This window comes from Echeneis naucrates, chromosome 8 (assembly GCF_900963305.1).
Source record: "Echeneis naucrates chromosome 8, fEcheNa1.1, whole genome shotgun sequence".
NCBI classification, from domain to species: Eukaryota; Metazoa; Chordata; class Actinopteri; order Carangiformes; family Echeneidae; genus Echeneis; species Echeneis naucrates.
In genome coordinates, this window is record NC_042518.1 from 16,120,752 (window position 1) to 16,140,428 (window position 19,677).

Below are 19,677 nucleotides of genomic sequence, written 5' to 3' on the forward strand. Positions count from 1 at the left end.
ACAACGCCTCACAGTTTTCATGTCTTTTACTTAACCTTGATAAGTGAGCACACTGAGACGTGTCAGGCCAGAGCAGAACAGTAACAGATGCAAACAACCATTGCATCTGGCCTCTCACTTATCTAGATGCTCCATAATGACATAACCCTCAGCAAATAGTTTAAAAATGTCTCTTGGAACATTATTTAAAGCACCAAAAAGGAGCAGAATCTCCAATAGTATTTTCTTCCATTGACTGAAACACGTGCATGTCTTGTTGTACCCTGATTGCTTTTCCCAAAGATGGTTTGTCCTGCAAAAGTAACCTGGAAAAAACAGAGACAGAGCGCGTGAGTGAAAATGTGAGAGTGAAAGTTTCCAGTATTCACCCGGTGTTTATCCAAACCGTCATGCGTAGCCAACAGCAAGAGGAAGCACATGTCTCCGTTTGTTTGGTTGCCGGGGATACAGGACCCTCTCTCTACATGGCTCTTAAATTAGCTGCTCATGTCACATTTGACAAGAAGGAAAAAGTCACGCGCACATACGCACACCTTTAAGATAAATAGATGGAGAGGAGAGCAGAGACTTTTGGCTTCTCTCTACAGTTCTTTGTACCAGGAGCCAACAGACAAAGCTGACTGGAGTATATGTGACAATTACCGGTGCTTCGATGGCATGATAATTTTAACATCACTGTCACGTTGCTGTCCGCCGATGTTTGTCCTCATGGCCAGCAGAAGGACTCTCAGACGGTGTGTTGGAGGAGACAGGATTTAATTGACTGAGAGCAGCCTAGAAATCCGTCTGGCTGCTTCACACTTATTAAAATAGGGCCGGCAACACCTGGTGTTCCCAGTACGGCCTGGTGCATTAAAGCTGTTGGCAATGACTCTTTTTTTCCATTCGTTATATGTGCTCATATGAGGGCGCAGAAATGCTGTGGCAATGTGCCTGTCTATGTATATGTGTCTGTCTGTGTCCACAGAGTTGGTTTCAATGGTCAGCCACAGCAAGCAAAATGGCCTGTGAACTGTGACCCTTCAGTTTTGCTGCAGGATGTGGCCAGCATGCCAGGAATAGCAGACGCAGTCAGTGTGGCTGTCTGCTACGCCAACTCATTCTACACACCTAGGGTGTAAAATGGATAAAGACTGTGAACCACATTGAAACCCCATTTAAATCAAGGAGAGATTAGTATAACAGTCCTGAGGATGCAGACAGAGTAACTCTTCAAGAGGGTCCTCATCTCTTTGGTGCACATCATGACATTGTTTGCAAGCAGTTTTGGAGTCTCCTGCCAGTGTGCACACTCCATCATGTTTATCTAATTAGGAGCCCTTCAGATTTAACATCAATTTAAAAGATATCTCAAGAGTTATTTGCTGAGTCCGGACTACAATTATTCACACATACCCATCTGTTTATTTTCCTCCAACCACCTGAACTTAAAGTGGACTGAATTTCTATGCCGACAAACAGTTGCATCACCATTTATGGCTTTGATACATCCTCACATATTACTATGTGGTATACTTGGATAAGAGGGTTAGGAGTACAAATGCCACATTACAGTATCAGAATAAGAATTTCCTTCATGTAATTATATTTTTCAATCAGCTCATTTGTATCAATGTAAGTGAGAATGGAACTGTTATTGCCAGCAGGAATCCTTTGTCACTGTGTATCAGGTTTCACAGTATTAACCTTCCACCCTAGGTGTACTTAAGATTAATTTTAAACAACTTTCATATCAAAAAGTAATGTTATGTCATAAATGTGATCACTTAAACATTTGACATGAGTGATTGCAGTTTCTTTGAATATTTCCAAAAGAGTGGTTTGGAAAGATTTACTCCCACAGTCCTGTCAGATGAACTCAAGCACGCTTTTATCAGCACTATAAGTCTTGTTGCTAAGGGCTTGATTTTCATTTTGAATTGGATGTTATTTCATCTTAGTAATTTTAGAAAAAGCTATATTGCAACAATAATTTTCTCATACCTTGGGCTATTTTTGCATTACTTTGAGCAAACTGCTCATTTTCCTCTGGTGGCTTGCTAATAAATTTTCCCGCCGTCTCGGTTTGTAGCATGTGTTGTTTGTGTATTATACCTGATTCGATGTGTGGATTTTTGAATAATAATCCCTCTTTTTGATAATTTTAGCATCTTTTGTAGCGTCTTTATAGTTTGTTGTTGTACCTACTGTGCAGTGAAACTGTATTTAGTGGCACATCTGTATCCCTGTATCCCATGTTTAATTTTTAACTGTGTCCAAAACAAGTCCGTATATAAAAACACCTGACAATCATTGTGAGAACACCAGGCTTTGGATCTTAGTAGCTCTCTTGTCTTTTTCTTTGTTTGTTTGTTTGTTTCTATTGCAGATTTGCGTTATTGCAAGGTTTTCCTTTGCCTTGACCATGTATTCCTGGTAGTAATTTGGTGCAAAAAAGTTATTAAAAAGTGCTCGGGATGCATAAGAATAGTCTGCCAAAAAAGCAGATGTATTTAGAAAACACATCTGCCTCTTTGTATTTGCTGGTTTTTCCTTTTATTACAATTTTCCCGTTGTCTCTAATGCAATGTGTGTGTGTATGATTGCTTGCAACTTGTATTAAAAATCTTAGCCAGACTAATGAATTTTATTACATGGGGGTGATCCAGATGACAAGGGTTTGGTTATAATACTTCCCTCCCGTCACGTCTGTCTGACATAGCAGCTTTCTCACATCGCACCCCAGACAGGCATTTGGCATGGGCTCAAAATGTCCAGACGTCTTACTCACAGCCCCATTGTTTCATATCCCTTTTGGTAAGCAGCATGATAATTACAGTGGGATGTATTCCTGCCTATCGTACTGATGGTTAGTTTCTGACTTGAAGAAGGGAGCCCACCTGAGCAGATGTGCCAAAACATTGTCATATGGTGTCTTTTCTAACAGCCTGGTGTTGCCTGATACATGAGGAGGGACTGTATGGACCAAGTATAAAGACAGCAGTATGAATGTACTGCTAGAGATGGATACTGGCTGGCTGTCAGTTCCATGTAGCCGTTTCATTCCCTGCAGGTTTGGCTGCCTGGATACAATATAATTACCTGATCAAGTTATTTACTGGCACAGCAGACCGGCTGTTCCTGTTAACGTTGTTTTAAGCTAAGATAGTGAAGTGGCTCATATATGGCAGGTTACCATGATTTGGAACACACATTCTCTTACAAAATGTAATGCAATCACAATAAATACAGTTAAGAAAGGGGCTTCATGTTATTTGTCAGCAGATGTCTGTACAGTGTTTATAATATAGTTGGAATAGTATAGTATAGCATAGAAACTCCCCTAAACTGCTCACAGCTCAGAACAATAAAATAAGTTGTGAAGCAAAACAGCCCTCAATTTGTAAAACTAATATTACAGCCCTCTATATCTGACAGCATGATTGATGACTATTTGTATCTAATTACATTCTCAATTAAACTGATTTAATAATTAAAAAAATCCCCTCATTTATTAGAGGTTGTTTTCTTCTGATTTTTTGTTTTCTTTCCCCCTGGTGGGGGATGTTTTTTATTTTTTATTTATTTTTTGCTCACAAATCCAGTTCACTCTTATTTTATGCCATTATTTTAAGCCATTAAGCCATTTTATAGGATGGGTGTCTGCTGAGTCTCTTTTTTACAGTGTTTTCTTAGTCGTGGTGGTTTTGTTGCTGCTCATCCAGTTATAGTAATTAAAATTTCATGTCCTCTCTCTACTCTAGCTCTTCTCTCTTCATCCTCAGATATTTAAAATCACTCTGCCTCATATGTGCAGAAGGTTGCTGTGAATATTATAAATGATTCACAGGATCATCGCCTGCCTGCTCTGCCTCATGCTCAGATACTCAGGGTCAGAATTACTTGCTGGAAAATCCCGTTCTGCCTCCTCACCTTCCTCTTCTGCCTCCATGGCCTGACTTTATTTTATAACGTGTCCCTGACAAGGAGACTCAGTGGTAGCCTTCATGGTGGACATGTGTCTTCATTGATTGCTGGGGACATCCTGAATGAGGCCCTTTGTCAGCACAAAATATATTACATGTTGACATTATCAGTACTTCCCTAATACAGTCTAGCAGCTTTAGTGTCATGAGCTATTACGTTTCATGATAGACATCACAGAGACGGAAATACGGACAATGAAACTGGTCACATCAATGATTTTCTTGGTGTCGAGGACAGAGCTTCTGAACAGTGAAAATTAATTATGTCTCCTTCTATTTATACCCCTCAGATACATTGGAAAATCAGACTCTATCACCATCAGTGTGTGGAACCACAAGAAGATTCACAAGAAGCAAGGGGCAGGGTTCCTGGGCTGTGTCCGCCTTCTGTCCAATGCCATAAACCGCCTTAAAGACACAGGCTGTAAGTGTCATTACATCACATCACATTATGTTTTACACAACTCTAAGCCATCCGTAACACTGTCTGTGCTGTATAAGACTATTAAAAATTGTTTTTGGGTGTTGGCCTGGTCTGAGAAGCTCCTTTGGGGTTTCTCAAGGGGTGCAATTATCTGTGCGTGAAAAGGTAAGTTTATTAAAATAGAAAAATATAATATTAAAAATAAAACTGTGGGTGCATTTTTTTTTTTTTTGCATGCATATACAGAAAAACAAAGTCTTGCCGTCAGTCAGATTTTTTTCAAAGTAGTTTACGCTTTCTCGCAAAACATTAGTTTGGGGGGCTATTCTAAATAAGTAAATTTGCTTGTCAGCCCTTCCTAGCATTCAGACAACTTCTTTGCATTTATTTCAGCATGCATAATGTAACTACCAAAAAAAAAAAAAAAAAAAGATAGATACTTCCAATCTCTGTTACTACTGTTGGTCCAGAGCTCCACAGGGGGTAATTTTAAAAGATTTTAGTGCAGGAGAAGTCCTCGTGGAAGAATTAGTGATAGCCATAAATATCAACATTTACTATATAAAATGTGATATATATATATTTTTTTGTTTTGTTTTTGTTTTTATTAGAAATAACAGACATTTATTGTGCTGTTTTACTCAAAAGATGCTGTTTCATAGCATTGTGCAAAATGCAGGCAGCTGAAAGGCAGTGATTCTGTTTTTCTAGATTGGCTTATTCTGACACTCTTAAATCGTGCTATTCAGGACTTGTATCTTTCACTTTTATGAGCTATTAACGTGTCGTTTTCATTTACTCAGTATATTACTTGCTACTGGGGAGGAGAATAACTTTTACATTGCTAATTGTGATTGTCCAAGAAATGTCCATTGCTGGCATAGTATGATCTGATTACCACGGCTCTACTGGGGAAATGAAGCTGCATCAATCAAGGCAGTCTGAAGCACATAGGGTGATAAGAAGCAGAGGTTAATAATGCAGTGCTGCTGTCAGACCTAAGAACTGAACTTTTAATGCCCTGTCTGCCTCACTAGGGCTGACAGAGGCCAGACCAGGGTGTGAGAGGGGTCAACACTCTGCCCCTGCCAGAACAGGAAGAGCCAATCAACATCACCCTGCAATTACAGTAAAAATGTCTCATGTCAGAAGCTTACTGGATAAATGAGATACAGGCTTTAGTAAATGGGTCCTAGAAAAAGCAGTGCCAGTTGTAGCTTAAACAAAGTGGTCTGGAGTTGTTGGTTTTGGGGTTTTTTTTTTTTTTGTTGTTTTTTTTTTTGGTGTGTTTTGTTTTATTTCCTCATTGTGGTGAGCCAGTACCTGCTCACTGGGCCTGTGGCGGCCTTTTAGACAGAAACGGGAAAGAATCCCACCACTTTTCCTAGAAGCCGCTGACATTGTTTTCCTGGAGCGACACAGGAAATCTGAACCCTGTGCCACAGCTGTGAGTGGTTTGCCTGTGCATTTCCTTTCTCTCCTGGCCTCCTCCTCACCCCTGAGTTTCAGCTTCAGTCTCCTACATGGACTGGCAGCATGTGCACACAAGCACATAAACACAAAATGCGTTGTGACTAACCTCCCTCTATCTCTGTCTGCCGATCTAGACAACCGGTCATTTCACGCAGACATGCATAATTGTACAGCTATTTAAATGTAAGCGTAGATTTGTTGTGTTCTCTCTGTTGTGGTCGCTCCCCCTCTGTGTATTTGTCATTCTTTTGTTTTTTGTGTGCTTTTACTAACAGTTTGAGCTTTGCCCCCTCCACAGACCTTAGTGAGGGCACAAGTCTACACCATTTGTGTATAATTGCAGTGTGTCTTTGGTTGACTGTAATATTTATATATAATTGCAGTGTGTCTGCTTGTCTTGTTTTTGTGTACATGACTGCACAAGTATTTAAATGTATATACTTTGATGCATCTCAGTATGTGAATGTTATTTTCTGTGTACTGTGCACACTAAGTGTATGCGCTTTGTGTTTTTTCTGTGGCTGCTGACCTCTGGCCAGCCTTGTAACGGTTTGACCATTGCCTGTTTTGGTCCCTGTTTAGTCTAGACAGACATCCTGAGCTGATCTGCATGACACCCAGACAACAGAGAGCAGATAGTGGCATTTCTCATGCAGGCAGCTTGGACTTTTTTTTTTTTTTTTTTGGCGGGGGGTTGTCTGTGTTTTTTTTTTTTTTTTTTTTTTTCTTCTTCTTCTTCTTCTTTTTCTTTCTTTCTTTCCGCCTGATCTCTCTCTTTCTCCCTCACTTGCTCTCAAATTCCACAGACTTTAAGAAGTTCAGACAAAGAGTTTCCAGACTTTGGCAGAAGTTCATGTCCATGCTAAGACTGAACGGAATAGTGCAGGCTTTGTACTGAAATTTGTCAAATGTTTGACCTCTGCATTTGAACTGAAGCCTGCTCTGTACCGAAGCTCAGTGAGATTTTTACAGCCCGTGGCTGTTCCACAGACCAGACCATCTGTTCCAGGGCAAAGCCAAGCTGTGGTCTGTAGACAGAAGAATGAGGGACGGATAATGAGGGAAAGAGGAATTGACTCTTGAGTGATGTAAATGATACACAGCGATGGGATCCGTCCATTGAGGGGAAAAAATACGTCCCGGCACATGCTACATTACATGCACCTCTCGGAAACTAATCAATCCTCTTTTCTCTTTTCTTTTCTCTCCACTTGTCATTCTTTCATCTTTGTTCTCATTTCCTTTTTGCCCAATTGTTCTAATCCCCTATTCCCTGATCTGTCTCTTCATGGCTTCTTCTGTCCTCTTTTAAATAGACCAGAGACTAGACCTAAACAAGCTGAGTCCCAATGACAGTGACACAGTCAGAGGCCAGATAGTGGGTAAGTACACACGTTGTTGTCACTTTTAACCAGAAATTAAGTTGAAGTTGTATAAAGAACTCAAATTGCCATGAATTGCATGAAATCTACAGGATGTTTCTTCATCCCGATGTACAGTGTTGTCATTTGCCTAAAAAAAAAAAAAAAATTAAATAACCATCCATATCCTGTTTTTACATGCATGTTGACTATGTAGATGAAAAAGTTTTATTTTCCTTAGTTTTATGAATATATAAATTTGAAATGTTTTTACCCTCATCTTTCAAGAGTGTAAAATTTCTCGTGTATCAGGCTCTTGCAAAAATTCATTTCATTATGCCATAAGTTCAGACGCTCCCTCTGATGGGGGGGGGGGGGGGGGGTAGTCTTCTTTTATCACTGAAATACACCACATATAAAATTGTACCTTATTCCTGTTACTCATAAAGATATAAAGCTCAATTTTGTGCTTCAATAAAATAACTGTGCCTGTACTATAATCTTCTGTCTAGTAATCCTCATGTGTGCATCTGTCTGCCATGTGTTGCTGCAGTGAGCCTGCAGTCTAGGGACCGGATAGGCACAGGAGGCCCTGTGGTGGACTGTAGTCGCCTGTTTGACAATGATCTTCCAGATGGGTGAGTGAGTTTGGGGAAATCGCTTATCATTTTAGGAGGATTTTTAAAAGGCTGTTGCAAATCCAAAAAAAAAAAAAAAATCACTGGCGTCGCGTACAAGAGTGGAGAAAGAATATTATATTTGCATGTGGTGAGACAGCAGTGAGACTACTAGATGGTTCTGTTGCTACTTAACCATGTCCCATCACTGCTGCTTCTGTGCCTGTTTCTGCTGCCAGCTGGGAGGAGAGAAGGACTGCATCTGGTCGAATCCAGTACTTGAACCACATCACACGCACCACACAGTGGGAGAGGCCTACCAGGTGAGTATACTCAGCAGCCACAGAAACTGAAACCCAGACCTCTTAATCTAACAGCAGCTGGCTGATGGAAGACCTCATCTTCGACCTCAGTGCTCCCAGACTGAATAAGTCAATACAAAAGTGGAATGAGCACCTCCCCAAAAAAATTTAAAAAGTTACCAGACACAATGCTTCAATCAGTGTTTTTTAATGATGAGGAGGATGCAGGGAAGTTGCAGACCTGACAAGGGTAGATAATTATGCCATCTCCTCCTTGCTCTGTCACTGTCTTTTCTATTTGTGTTCCTTTTTGCTGTCTTCATCAGGCATTATCGTTTTTAGTTCTTTTTTTTCACTAAACTTCCCCTCAGGCAGTCTCACTGAGTCTGTTTGTGGGATGTCATGCATGGATTTCCAAGTTAGTGTAAAAGTATTGCTAAAGGCTACCAGTTGAATTGCTGCTGTTTGTGTTTGGAATCATGTTAGTCTGACTTCTTTTTTTTTTTTGATTGGCTAACCATTACTCGGCTGCCCTGTTCCACATGCTCTCTTGCTTTTCTCAGACCTGCATCAGAGTACTCCAGTCCTGGCCGACCTCTCAGCTGCATCGTGGATGAGAACACGCCGATCAGTACGAACGGAGCCACGCCCACCACAGCATTGCCTCCTAATGATGGTGACCAGCGGGCCCAGGAGAGACGAGTCCGCTCGCAAAGGCACCGTAACTACATGAGCCGAACCCATCTGCACACGCCTCCAGACCTGCCCGAGGGATACGGTTAGTTAGAGACAAGCCTCCGTGTTTTGTAGGTTGCTGCTGGAAAAATAGAAACCAAATGAAAATGTATCATCTGGCCTCCCTTAGTCCTTTGTAATGTAATTTGATCAAGGTTTAGGCAGTACATGCTCACTCATGTTTCATAATATATATAGATGTATAGATATCACAGAACTGAGAGGCACCCTCAAACTGAGTTTGTCCCATCCACACACATCCACTGAAAATACATTGAAAGAAATATGATACAAGAGATTCCAAACAGCAGTACTTACACAGCTACCTGATGGTATGTGGAAAAAATGTGGGAAAAAACTACTGCAACAGTATCCAATTCAACATAATTAATGGTATGAAATGTCATCCAGTTTGAAATCAGCTCAGAAGAACACATTTGAAGCATGACTGGAGGTACTGAGTTCATCTGTCAGCTTCGGGTTCTTGTCACACCTGATACTACATGCTGACTCTGACTCTGTTCACACTGATATATGCTTATTTAATATTCTGATTACATCAGAAAATGCTTTATTATCATCCTCCATGAAAGTTACGGCTACTGTCTCAATTATTTTACCCCTGCCCTATTCCCTCTGCTCAACACTGGGCTCACTAACCCGGCTAATCTGTGTCCTCATTCAGTCCAGCTGCTCAGATGACGCTGCAGCTCCACACAAGGAGCCTGAAATACTGGCTCCATTTTAGACAATCTAATTGAATTGATCTAGTTGTTAAAGGCTTGCGGCAGCCATTCACTCCCTCCCTCTGTTCTCCTTTCTGCACACAGTCAAACAATGACACATTCATGTAAAAGAAAACACACACAAACTAGAATCCCCACACAGCCCAAGGGAGTTTTGTTTATCCTCACAGTAAAATCTTGTGGAGGATTTGGGAGCCAGACCCATAGAAGCGTATATTTGCCCTCAGTCCCACAGCTTAGACTACTCTGAGCCTAACCACACTCGTCTCTCTATAGGTCTTGCTCTCTCTATCTCTGTGTTATTTTCTCAATGCTTGGCCAGTTCCTCTAAAACCTGTGAACGTCTGTGATTCCCCTCATGTTAGCACACAAGCCAAGAGATGTCACCCCATGAGGTGAATGTATAGCAGGCACTCATTGGGTGGGTGGGAGTTTTGGAGGTTACGTGTACATGCATGTTGAAGCAGGGTGGCAGGTCCAAAGAGATGCCAGACAAGAGCTCTCTGGCGGGCAGCTCCATGGAAATATATCTGTCAGCTTGTGATGAATGAGCTCACCAACTGAAAAGTCAGACAACCCCGTCTCTCCTCTTCTTTCCTCTCCAATGTTCTTCCCCCGTCTCTCTGCTCCTCTCCTATTCCTCTCACTCCCTTCCTGGCTGCCTTTTTGGACCTCCTCTGACTCAGGCAGACCTTTTATCTCCATCTGTGTGATCTCGCTCATAGACATACATAGACAGTTTATGAGCAAAACTTGTCTATATGCGGCAAGAGTGAAACTCTTTTATTTTGCATATATGTGAAAATTCTTTTTCTTTTCTTTTTAAATTAATTAATATCTAGGATCCACAAATGTTGCATCAAATAACCTTCTTTTAAATCTTCATATAGAGCAAAGGACCACGCAGCAGGGCCAAGTGTACTTCCTCCACACTCAGACAGGTGTCAGCACATGGCACGACCCACGAGTACCCAGGTATGTCTGCCGCAGAATCTATGACCTCAAGGATAGCAACACATAATGCACTCCATGATCTGTTTTGGAAAACTCACTCAGGTATCATGTCCAATTGATAACTGCATTCCAAAAGAAATGCATACATGCAGAAATTGAAATGTGCAATAACATCATTCAGTGCACTCTAGACACAATCAGTAAAACATGACTGTATTATAATACCCGTCCACTGCTCTCTCACATTCTATCAGCGTCTGAGTGATTGATAATATTTTTATTACTCTTGATTGGAGACTATTGGTCACACCACTCCTGACTGAGTGCTCCTCAAGACGTTCCAACATTAGCTGCCCTTAGCTGCCCTTGTGAGACTCCGGCCCCTTTGGCTTTAACCATGCAAAACAGAAAAGTCAGCGCCAGCATAGTGAGCCTGCTTTAATTTCCAGTCCAGCTGAAAGAAGTTGCAGGGCAGCAGTAAATAATTTAAATGGGAAGAAAAAGAAAAATAGAATAAAAGAGGGGTTTTTTTTCAGGCCTCTCAAACTCCTTTTGTCCCCTTCAGTCCACTTCGTCAGTGCTTTGGTATGTTTTATATCTAGAATTAGATGTGTGTGTGCTTGGGCTCCCCCATTCCACCCTACAGTGCTTCTGTTTTTCTGGTGTATTAATGCTTTGTTGGTTTTTTTTTTTTATTCTGTTGTCCCCAGAGATCTGAGCAACGTGAACTGTGAGGAACTTGGTCCCTTACCTCCAGGATGGGAGATAAGGAACACTGCCACCGGGAGGGTTTACTTTGTCGATCATAACAACCGAACCACACAGTTTACAGACCCACGCCTCTCCGCTAACCTGCATCTAGTCCTAAAGTGAGTTTGACAATCATAAAAATGTGATGGTAAAATGAAAGGAACAATACTTATTTTCTGTCTTTTTTTGTCTTTGTTTCTTGTCTGTAGCCCAAGCCCTAATGGTTCTCGAGGAGGAATCGAAAGTCAGAATATCAGGTAAAGTTTGGGCTTCATGCCAGTAGTCCCACACAGAACACACACACTCACAGAAGCACGCTCAGACATTCATAGACTTGCTCACTTTGCATCTCCATCAGACAGTTGTTTTACAGTGGGATCTTGTGCCAAGGTGTGTTCACCACCTGTAGAGGTTCAGCGTAACACTTGTGCTAAGCAGACGTTTATGCACGCTTGCAGACACACATGCACAGAAATACATAAACAGCACACTCCTACACAGTCTCTTTCTACACAAAAAAAATCTAATTCCTCAGCTCCACAGAGGTTTTGATCATAAAGGCTTTTTAGCACACAATCCGTCACAAAGCTGGCTTTGGCCAGACATCAGATAGCAGAGTGGAAACCAAGGCTGCTGCGCCTGTAGCTGAGGAGCGTCTTACGTCCAGGAAACAGAGCATAAATCTGATGCCCAAGTCAATGAGTGAACCGTGTGTGTGCGTGCGCCTGTCCATCTGTGTAGACTTGTGTGTTTTTTCGCCTCTCTGCTTGGTACATGCCTGTGTGCATCGATGCACATGTTCACAATTTCTTCCTCTGTGCAGCTGTTCAAATACACCCTATGCCATGATAGCCATAGAGTTGCCCATAGGCCTTTGCTCTGCAAAGGTGGAGCAGTGTAAGGGTGCCTTGGAGGGCCTCCTCATTCTGACCTCATTCCTTCTTGTGCACAGAGGGAGTGAGAGCAATGGAGAGATCAGGTTTCTTTTTTTTCCTGTTCTGATGGATCAAAGAACATGTTTGGGATTTTGTATTTGTTTAGCTTTTTTTCATCTATGACTCTCTGAAAGGTTTTATAAAAAATGTAGCCTGGCATGCCACATTTGTTTTTACTGTAGGCATTTTGTCATGTGCCTGATTATGCCCAGATGTGTGAAAATATCATGCACAGAATTTCTATTGTATATGTGTTCTGGTAAGATAATAACTGGTGGGATAATTCACATCCAAACAAGGAAATGTGCTTTTTAAATAATATCCCAGGAATTAATTTATACAGAGAAAAACTTTGGCATGTCAGTAACCTCTAGTGTTATTAGTGCCATGTAATTTTCATCACGTACATATGAACATTTTTATGTGGCTTTTTAGTGATGTAAAAACTTGAAAAATATAAAACATAAAATCTGTGTGCCATGCATCCCCTGATTATTCAAGGACAAATGGAACTTGGCCTGAGATTTGTGAAATAAAGTTTTTATAAATTGAGCATGACTGAGATTTAACTTAAGCTTTCCTCAATCCATTCTAATTACATGAAAAGTGTAATAGAGAATCTCTTTTTGGTAGAGTCTGTGAAACCTGTTCTACTGCTACAATAAGAAATGACATTGGAGTGACTTTCTCACTTGCGACAAAACTCTGGAAAAGATATCAGTCATCGTGGATTTCCATCAAGACATCTGCATTTTATCAAGTCAGAGTTTTGAGAAATTTTCAGCCCTTGTGCCGTAATTCCACAAGAATGTTTGTTGTATATGACTGATCTGTGTGTATATATATATATATATATATATATATATATATATATATATATATATACTTATACAGATAGGTGGTTTTGTTTATATTCCCCTGATGATTTTGCAATCAGTTTCTAAATACTGGTTCCCTGACAGGCCAAGGTCACTATAGGTAACTTGATCCTTGTCTGGTTTTAGGACCCCACTGCTGGTCTGCCCTCTGTACAGTTGCACAAGAAGTAACTGTGCCATTTCCCAGACTTTACTGATTTGTCTGAGAGCAAAAACATTTCATTTATTACTCAGAGTTGTCTCTGTAGATTCTCTTCAGGTAACATGTTGCTGAGTTGGGCTCATCAATTAAGAAAGGAGAGAACTGGGGATCATTTTGCCTGCAACTGTGATAGAAGGAGCCAGAAAGACAGACCAGGAATTTTTGATTTATGGGTGAAAGTGCAGGAGGAGATGCTCCGTGCCTCCTCTCTCCTTCCTTCCCTCCCTCCCACTCTCTGAGCTGCATACGGTGTTTGGGTACTGTTGGGAGAATGCCCTTCCTGTCTCCCCTCTCTTTCTCTCGACTTCCCTCCTTCTGAGTCTAGTCTGCAGGAAATAAAAGGATTCACGAGGAGGTCTTGAGTGTCCCATGGGGCCCTGTGGCTTTCTGGAATAGCAGGAAGTGATTGAGTTTGGTTTCTGGTGTCTGCCCAGTAGAGTCCACATTAGCTATTCACTTTGTTGAGTTGTCATTGTGGTAGAGGAAAATGCAAGCTGTTGGGTGGATACTTTAGAGTAGGAATCTGAACATAGATGACGGACATTTAATCAGCTCCAGAAATGAAGTGATCTGGCTGACAATTGACATTCCTCCTGTATTTGTTTGCGCCAAAGTGAACAATTTACTTTAACGTTGGCATTACGTTAAGTGTGGTATCGTATGTATAAATCCATACTACACAAACACAGACTGATGTGTATGCTCCTACCTTCCTCTGTGCTCAAGTCTAGAGCCTGGAGTTTATGACCCTGCTCAAGGCTGAGTATGCATGCTACCCCCCAGTGAAGCGCAAAAGGCCATTGTGCAAATAATCCTTTACTGCTGGCCCTATAAAGAGTTCTTTGATTTTGTGTGTGTGTGTGTGTGTGTGTGTGTGTGCATGCGTGTATCCCCTCACTTCTGTGCCACCCTCACAGGCCATCTTCCCAAACACCCAGTTCAAAAGTTGCATTCAACATCCACTGGACTGTGTTAGAGTCAAGATCTTTGTCTCCTTTACCTACAGATGATGGCCACAGCCACACTGTTGATACAGTGGTTAAAAACTTCTTTGTAACTGTGCCTGAAATGTCTCATTAAATGCTTCTTTATGTAGATACTTTACTTCAAAGTGAAATATTCATTCATCTTCAACCGCTTATCCGTTTCTGGGTTGCGGGGGGTTCTGTAGCCAATCACAGCTCACACTGGGCGTGGGCAGGGTATAGTAAAATATATAAAACTTAATTGGGCTAGAGGGAGTAGACTAAGAAGACAAGGCTAAATTATTTGAAAGGCTGTGCCAAAGCTGAAGTGTAGATCAAATGTTTATATATTCAAGCTGCACTGTTCCACAGATTTGCAGTGCAGTAATAAAAGACAGCAAAACAATTAATAAATCAACATGCAATTTAATGTTTTTAATCTGAAAGTAAATTAGCCACAGAAAGGAACATGAATGCCACTCTGGCTAAAAGCAAATGGCATCTACTGATACTCTGCTAAACTTGCTAGCTTTATGGTTAGAGTCACCCTACATTTAGTTAAAATGCATTGATAAGGTCCTGATCCATCTTAAAAGATATATATATATATATATTATTTTTTTTTTACAGGTTAATATGTTCTATTTTTCAGATTTAAGTGGATTGTGTCTGTTTCTCTAGCTAGCTTTCATTCGACATAGAACATTTATGTTGTATGTTTTTCAACATAGTATTGATGATTGAGAACAAATATTTACTAACCACAATTTAGCTTTGAGAACCACAGCATGTTGCACAAGACTTATCACAGTGTATGAAGTTTTGTTTCTCCCTCTTAAGACAAATTTTTTGACTTGACAACCAGTATGACTCTGCAAGGTGGCCTCAGTGACCCTACATGACCACAAGTGTACATGATGAGTCAAAAACAACAGAGATTTGCAGAACTTTCTCTCCCTCTACCACATTCTGCTGCTCCCTCCCCTCCCAATAGAAAAACTTATTTTAGTTCAGCCATCTCTGTAAGAGACGACCAGGCCTCTTCCAGGTGGAGGGAAGAGAGGAAAGGGGGGGTGAATGCAATGTCTTAGCAGTGATGCCACCTCTACCTATGTCTGTCTGCGAGGGACTAAGGCAGCTGTATGACTTGATGTGCTTCTCACATGACCTCAGTGTGTTTACTTCTGGTTCTCTGCAGTCAGCAAAGGACAGACAAAGAACTCTGACTCCCAGAAAGCTGTATTTTGAGTTCCTTGGCTTTAACCTTGTTATTTTTGTACAAGTGCTTGCTTACTTTTTTATAACAAGTAAGCATGTTTGCATTTTGTATTGGTACACTGAAGACTTAACATTTTTCTCTTTCTTCTTGTCCCCTTTCTCTCTTTTTTCCTTGGCTTGTTTCTCTCTCACTTCTTTCCCATGGCAATTCCTCTCCATCTCCTCCTGTTGTTGCTGTCTTTTTTCTCCCTGCTATTTGCCCTCTAGTCGACAGAACCAGTTGAAGGATCAGGCCCAGCAGGCTCTGGTGTCCCCAAGTCAGCTCCCAGAGGAGGCAGAGTGCCTCACGGTGCCCAAATACAAGCGAGACCTTGTTCAGAAGCTCAAAATCCTTCGTCAGGAACTGTCCCAGCAGCAGCCTCAGGCTGGCCACTGTCGCATCGAGGTGTCCCGTGAGGAGATATTTGAGGTGATGATGGGGAAAAAAATTACCTCAGTCATGGTATCATATGATGTGAAGCTCACAAGGGTTGGCAGTTAATAAAGATAGCCTAAAAATGTATACCGTAATTTCTGGATTATAAGACACTATTTTTTTCACACACTTTGAACCCTGCAGCTTAAACAACTATGCGGCTAATTTATGGATTTTTACGGGTAACGAGCTACATGCCACCAATACAGTTAGCCACACATCAGACAGGTCACAGTGGACCAATGAAATTAAACGTGCCCACACTAAATTCTTCAGATCAGTCATTTATTTTTGAGCTTCATGCACACACCCTTATCATGGAAAACACACGAAGCAATGCATATGATGGAGCTTTCAAGTTAAAGTCGATCGATCTGGCGAAAAGGCGAAACATAATTCCTGCCAGATGTCATTTCCTCCTATATTTCCAACACCTGCGGCTTATAAACAAGTGTTGCCCATATATGTACAAAACTGTTTTTCTCCTTTAAATTTAGCGGGTGCGCCTTATATTCAGGTGCGGTCTATAGTCCGGAAATTACAGTATTTGGCACTGTAACCAAGAAACATTATCCATTCTGTTAGTTATTTGTAGACTCACCTAACTTATGTTAAACTTGTTGTCTACCTCAATAAAGGTCATTGCCCTTTTCCACAGGACATGATTTATTTATCTCAAACACAACACACCCACAGACATGTACATGTGTGGTATCTGAAGTGTGAAGGTAGTCTGTTCAAAATCTAAAGCAGGCCTCTATATTTTCTCATTTGGGGAGGTTTTTTTCTGCATCTTGGAGGTGCAGGGCCCTCATCAGAACAACACCACCTGCAACAGACTGCATGACCCTCATAAAATATGCACTGGAATGTGCTGGAACAGCCGCGTCTGTTAATCTGAACGAAGACATTTTTGTTGGCTGATCTCAATGTGAGAGAGAGAGAAAGGGAGAGGGAGCAGAGAGGGTGGGGATGGAGGTTGAGGGTTGGGTGTGGGGGGGTAGAGGACGTCTTGAGGTTGAGTGAGACATAACTGCATAGCTTCTCTAGGCCAGCTGAAGCATTAAATTATGACTGAATATAGGCAAGTGTTAGCTGGTAAACTATCAGAGCTGTCTTTCTGTGTACCTTTCGGCATAGATAAGACATTTCCATTTCTCCCACAGCACCTCTCAGTTGACTGCTGTACCTGGAGGGCACAGTGGAACCTAGCTATCAGGGAGAAGCTGTGTTGTTAAAGTCTTGCGGTTATGTTTATTATAACTGTCCCCAGTCCATTTAATATGAACCTTCCCCTGACACAGTGAGATGTCTGTACATGGTATGAACACCGGCAGAGAGATATCACCTTTACAGCAGCGAGCCAACTGACAGAACCTGGTGTAATGCTACAGTGCATCGGTCTCATTTTTAAGCACTACCTATTACCTTCCTTCTGTGAAGCTCTTAACTTGACTTCCTTTAGAAATTCGCTCAACTTTTGGTCAAGCAAATGTCTTTTTTAACAGGTGCCATAATGCAGGATATGGAGTGTGAATGACATAAGTGTAGAGGGTGCGATGTGCATCACTTGAACTGGTCACACATGATTGATTTGCATGAAGCCAGACTCAGACCCCACTTGTGTATACTGAAAAGCTGTTCTCTGCTTTAACTGTCTCTGCAGAGGTTGATGTTGGACCAGATAGCTTGCAGCTCTCTAATGCCATTACCATCTTTTGTTGCAGGAATCATATCGGCAGGTGATGAAGATGAGGCCGAAAGACCTTTGGAAAAGGCTAATGGTGAAGTTTAGAGGAGAAGAGGGGCTTGACTACGGTGGAGTGGCAAGGTAAGAGGCCTCAGCAAAGAGAAGTATAGTAGATGGAATCACATCAGAATTTGGTTCACACAGAAGGCTGCCTCCTAGTGGAAGAGACCTAAACCACACACCTAGGCACTGTTTGGTCTGTTTTTGAGGTAGCATTCTCTGCATGTTTTTATTATGTTCTGAACTCTGAACTGAATATTCACAACACAGAATATAACGTGTAACTCTCATGTTCCCTCTGTTGTCTTTTTTTCCTCTCCTCCCTGTGCTCTGTATAGGGAGTGGCTTTATCTGCTGTCACATGAGATGCTGAACCCATATTATGGCTTGTTCCAGTACTCTCGCGATGACATCTACACACTGCAGATAAACCCAGACTCTGCGGTCAACCCTGTAAGTCACAGTCACCACTGAGCAAATGGACTGTTGACCTGTGTTGTATGGCACACCCACATTATAACCTTAAGCTATTTTGTACGAAAGTCCAAAGCCAATTATACATATCACAGCTAAGCACATTATCCACACAGACATAGGCCTCATAGCAGATGCTGACAAAGGTCTGTCTTTTCTTACACAGCTTCACTGTGCTCTGTGTTTGTTTGAGCTGGAATTGGTCCATTTAGCTGTTGCTCCCCAGTCAGCAGGCATGAGCTTGTGGTTTTACTGCTGAGACTGCGCTGTTTTGTTGTTTACTGCTTGTGTTATGTCGGACAGGATGCTCTATTAAAGGGGAATTCAGAGGTTTAATGATGAACAATAAATTCCTCATGTCAGGGATGTTTTGTGTGTTATAGTATGAAGGAACTGGATCTCTGTCCCAAACATGATTCAGACACTGTTCTGCTGTCTCCTCATTTGGAAACTGAAGATGTTTTGTCTCCCTGCAGGAGCACTTGTCATACTTTCACTTTGTTGGCCGTATCATGGGGATGGCAGTGTTCCATGGCCACTACATAGATGGAGGCTTTACTCTGCCCTTCTACAAACAGCTGCTGGGTAAACCCATCACCCTGGACGACATGGAGTCTGTTGACCCCGACTTGCACAACAGTCTTGTCTGGATTCTGTACGTAGAAGACACACATTTATACTCAATAGCAGTATGTACTTTGTGACTATGTTTAGATGAAAGGACAAAGAATTTCTCAGGATAATTATAATCTAGTCTACAGATTAACATACCTAGTATTTTCATACACGCCATTGCTGTGTATGTTACTTGAAAATCTTTGCCATGCTACGATGACAGCGCCCTCCAGGGCTATTGAATAATTCGTACATCAGTTTTCCATGATAAGGGTGTGTGTATGAAGTGCAAAAATAAATGACTGATCTGAAGAATTTAGTGTGGGCGTGTTTACTTTAATTTTAACAATTTGATTGGTCTACTGTGACCTGCTCGGTAATTTCCTTGGTCTGATGTGACGCTAACTGTATTGGTGGCATGAAGCTCGTTACCTGTAAAATGCATAAATGAACTGCATTGTTGCTTAAGCTGCAGGGTCCAAAGCGTGTGAAAAAAGTGGCTTATAATCTGGAAATTATGGTACATCTTTTAACTCTAATGTTGCTTTCTCCACTCAGGGACAATGACATCACAGGTGTGCTGGACCACACCTTCTGCGTAGAACACAACGCCTATGGGGAGATCATCCAGCACGAGCTCAAGCCCAATGGTAAGAGCATCCCTGTAACACAGGACACCAAGAAAGAATATGTCCGGCTGTACGTCAACTGGCGTTTTCTGAGAGGCATCGAGGCCCAGTTCCTGGCTCTACAAAAGGGCTTCAATGAGGTCATTCCCCAACACCTGCTCAAGGCTTTTGATGAGAAGGAGCTAGAGGTACTTCAATGTGTCTTCATG

The 19,677-nt window shown here is 41.6% G+C and overlaps 1 protein-coding gene across 1 annotated transcript in view; it reads left to right on the forward strand.

Moving 5' to 3' along the window:
* The window catches only part of LOC115047311 (E3 ubiquitin-protein ligase SMURF2), a 46,728-nt gene that overhangs the window by 21,784 nt on the left and 5,267 nt on the right, over positions 1 to 19,677 (forward strand). The window contains exons 4-16 of the mRNA XM_029508143.1: positions 4,256 to 4,389; positions 7,179 to 7,244; positions 7,777 to 7,861; positions 8,080 to 8,163; positions 8,706 to 8,920; positions 10,514 to 10,598; positions 11,288 to 11,446; positions 11,537 to 11,584; positions 15,793 to 15,994; positions 17,728 to 17,831; positions 18,089 to 18,203; positions 18,701 to 18,879; positions 19,398 to 19,656. Of these exons, the coding sequence (XP_029364003.1) occupies positions 4,256 to 4,389; positions 7,179 to 7,244; positions 7,777 to 7,861; positions 8,080 to 8,163; positions 8,706 to 8,920; positions 10,514 to 10,598; positions 11,288 to 11,446; positions 11,537 to 11,584; positions 15,793 to 15,994; positions 17,728 to 17,831; positions 18,089 to 18,203; positions 18,701 to 18,879; positions 19,398 to 19,656 (1,735 nt within the window). The remainder of the gene's footprint in view (positions 1 to 4,255; positions 4,390 to 7,178; positions 7,245 to 7,776; positions 7,862 to 8,079; positions 8,164 to 8,705; positions 8,921 to 10,513; positions 10,599 to 11,287; positions 11,447 to 11,536; positions 11,585 to 15,792; positions 15,995 to 17,727; positions 17,832 to 18,088; positions 18,204 to 18,700; positions 18,880 to 19,397; positions 19,657 to 19,677) is intronic.